Source organism: Nilaparvata lugens, unplaced genomic scaffold (genome assembly GCF_014356525.2).
Source record: "Nilaparvata lugens isolate BPH unplaced genomic scaffold, ASM1435652v1 scaffold3849, whole genome shotgun sequence".
Lineage (NCBI taxonomy): Eukaryota > Metazoa > Arthropoda > Insecta > Hemiptera > Delphacidae > Nilaparvata > Nilaparvata lugens.
Genome location: NW_024090482.1, coordinates 1 through 3,043, shown reverse-complemented (window position 1 = coordinate 3,043; position 3,043 = coordinate 1). Strand labels below are relative to the sequence as shown.

The window sequence follows — 3,043 nt, the reverse complement described above, 5'->3', positions numbered from 1 at the left end:
GTTACTTCTTTAGAGAACTTGTGATCTGAATCATATTGAATCCAATATGTTTGTACTCAAAAACTAATATAAAATCAACTATATATAAATCACATATATCCAATGTGTTTGTACTCAAAAACTTATATAAAATAACCTATAAAGATTTAAAACCTAAAAAACAAATACACAGATATTTACATATACATAATCAGAATAAGACAATAAATTGTCTATCGTCGTTGTGACTTTCTAAAATATTAGCGAGTTGAATAAAATTAAAGACAAACTTCGTTGTTAGTATATAAAAAGTAAAAGTATACAAGACTCTGGACTAGACATTAGAAATTCAATAACTATTTACGTATCAACTCATCAGAGCAAGACAATCCATTGTCTATTGTCATTGAAGAATTTGCTAACTTGGTGACTTCTTAGTGTGTTGAACCATTGATGATATTACATCTAGCACCTTGATCCAGTGGTTACTCCATCTAGTATGCCCCATTTTTCACTTCGTTGATGAGCTGTTCGACTTCGCTGTCTAATGTTCTTCTCTTCGCTTTTACAACCTTGTTGTTGGTCGACTTTTCAGCCTTCAATTTTGCAGCTTTTTCCTCAGATTTCTTCATCTGATCGTTTTCCTTAAAATATAAATAACATCATTAGCAATTTGATCAATTTAGACAATTTGAATGAAATCAAACTCTAAGAGACTTGTGGTAGAAAGACTGGACATTTATAGAAAGATACCCTAATATAATGCTTCAAAAGAATAATCTATTCACAATACATCTTGAAATAGGATTCCGAATCAATTTGATTGGCAAAGCTTCAAACACAATTCATAATAATTTATGATAGAACTATAAAGAGTTATATGGAATTACCTAAATCTAATGAAAAAGAACTATAAGAATTATTATTATTAAACGGAAATCAAAACTAAATGCTGTAAGTCAATTTAATTTTGCTGTAAAGCATTTAACTTGGATTTTCGTTTGATAATACTCATTAACTCATATGAATTTGAATAAATGCATTATCTCAGTGAGTTCCATCTGTAAACTTTAAGAAACTGATGACTAATGATTAATAGCTGAAACGACAATACATTATCTATTCTGGTTTTGCTATAAGAAGCAGAGTATGAATCAAAAGGATCTGAATTTGTTGAATAAAATCATCTATCATTCTTTGGAATATTTACAATGGACAACAATCATTATTATTGTATGTACTCACTTGAAAAGCTTTGTTGACTTTGGTGAAGAAGTCAGCAAATAGCTGATAGCAGTCATTCAGCTGGAAAGCAGCAGGCTCCTCACACAAGTGAACTGCCAGTTGAGATTTCACCTCTCGAATTTTCTTCAATTTCTTGACAAGACAATCCACCTGTTGTTTCGCATTGTGGAAGAAATCTGGAAAAGTAAACAATAAAATAAGGTACATGTTTGATAGGCTCTTCAAGTATTATTCTAAAATTTCGAAGTTTAGGCTTAGGATATGAAATATTTTTCAGACTCATTCCCACTGTTTGTGCACCAAAGGTTATCACTGTTAATATTGTTGAATAACAGGTAGAATACAAATAATTTAATCGGTTTGTAATTTTATTATCTCTCATTTATCATATAGCATACCAGTCTTGATATTTGACAATGCTAGCTAGCTATTTTTACTTTTCAATTGGGTTAATGTTATTATAAACACAAACACAGTATAGGCTTCTCATACCATAAATTGAAAATTGTCTCGACTTCTCCTACAGTCGATTTGAAATTGTATGTTCATATTGTGTGTCCAAAAATTTCAATACAATCAATGGATGGTTGGTATATTTGTAGGGTGTGAAACTTACCACCGAATTGAGAAGACACTTGGCTCGATTCGATTCTCTTGCTGATGTCTTTTACTCCCTCCACCAATGAATTCACCTCCTCTTCGAGGGCTGCAAACGGTGTCCTGAAAATGAAATAATATTATGATTAGTATTGCTTTGAGCTCTATTATATTACTTTCTAAAAGTTTTATAACACATACCAAAAATACAAATATTCAAATTGCCATCAGTCATCTTTAACAAGATATCACTTATAATTTTCCAATCATCACATTCATCATATTAACTTATGATTTTCTTTGGACTCAAAGGACAGAAAATCATTCAGAGATTTGACGAATACTTGAAAAAAACCTAGGTTTGGAAAATAATAGATATTACAATACAAACACCTTAACTGTCACTCAAGTCCCCATCTACTCACATCATATTGGTAACATTATATTGGATTTGAAAAAAAATACTTCCGAAAATAACATTAAAAAGAGAATAGGCTTTTAAAACGAAACTCACTTTGACATTCTCTGGAAATCGGCAACCTTGCTTCTGAATGCTAGCATACTGGCATCATTGGATGCAGCCACATCAACCACATAGTGCAGAAATGTGATCTTTGGCTTATTGGCTCTTGTGTCAGCCAGCATTGCCAGAGAGCTGATCTTGATCGCATCTGCGTTACCAGCATAAGTTCCCTGAAGAAAAAAGTACAATAAATTATTATAATGCACTGTATTATTATTGGATACATGTTCCAAGTTGATAAATGAAATAAAAATCTGTGATCGCTTTTATTTCATCTTATTGCAATACCATCTCAAAACTGTTCCAAGATATTGTTATTATTATGTGAATAATCTAAAATAAAATGGACAGTTAATTCATCTTGAATTTTAATACATTTATAATAAGTATTATCATAGCCACCTCTAATACAAGGCCCTGGCATACGATATTGCAACGTGTAGGCCTAGAATCTAATACATGATAGGTGAAAAAGATCAGCTGTTATTTTTAAAAATCGTTTTCGTCAATCATGTATAAAGGTGCGTACAGATATATGCGTCGCGAACATGAGCAATTCACTTTCAGCTAATCAGCTGACTATATCTGTATTTTTACAGAAACGGTAAGATACAAATATAAAAAGCTTGGCATCAGCTGATTAAAAGTGAATTGCTCATGTTCGCGGCACGTATATCTGTACGCACCTTTAGATTCTAG

The 3,043-nt window shown here is 31.6% G+C and overlaps 1 protein-coding gene across 1 annotated transcript; it reads right to left on the bottom strand.

Annotated features, from left to right (window-relative positions):
• Positions 1–299: 299 nt before the first annotated feature.
• LOC111045708 (FH2 domain-containing protein 1-like) lies at positions 300–2,505 on the bottom strand (the record flags this gene model as incomplete). The annotated part of the gene is given in 4 exon segments (XM_039444252.1): positions 300–623; positions 1,225–1,400; positions 1,841–1,944; positions 2,336–2,505. Coding segments are annotated over 4 exon segments (600 nt in total), but the record flags the coding sequence as incomplete, so codon positions are not given.
• Positions 2,506–3,043: the final 538 nt, after the last annotated feature.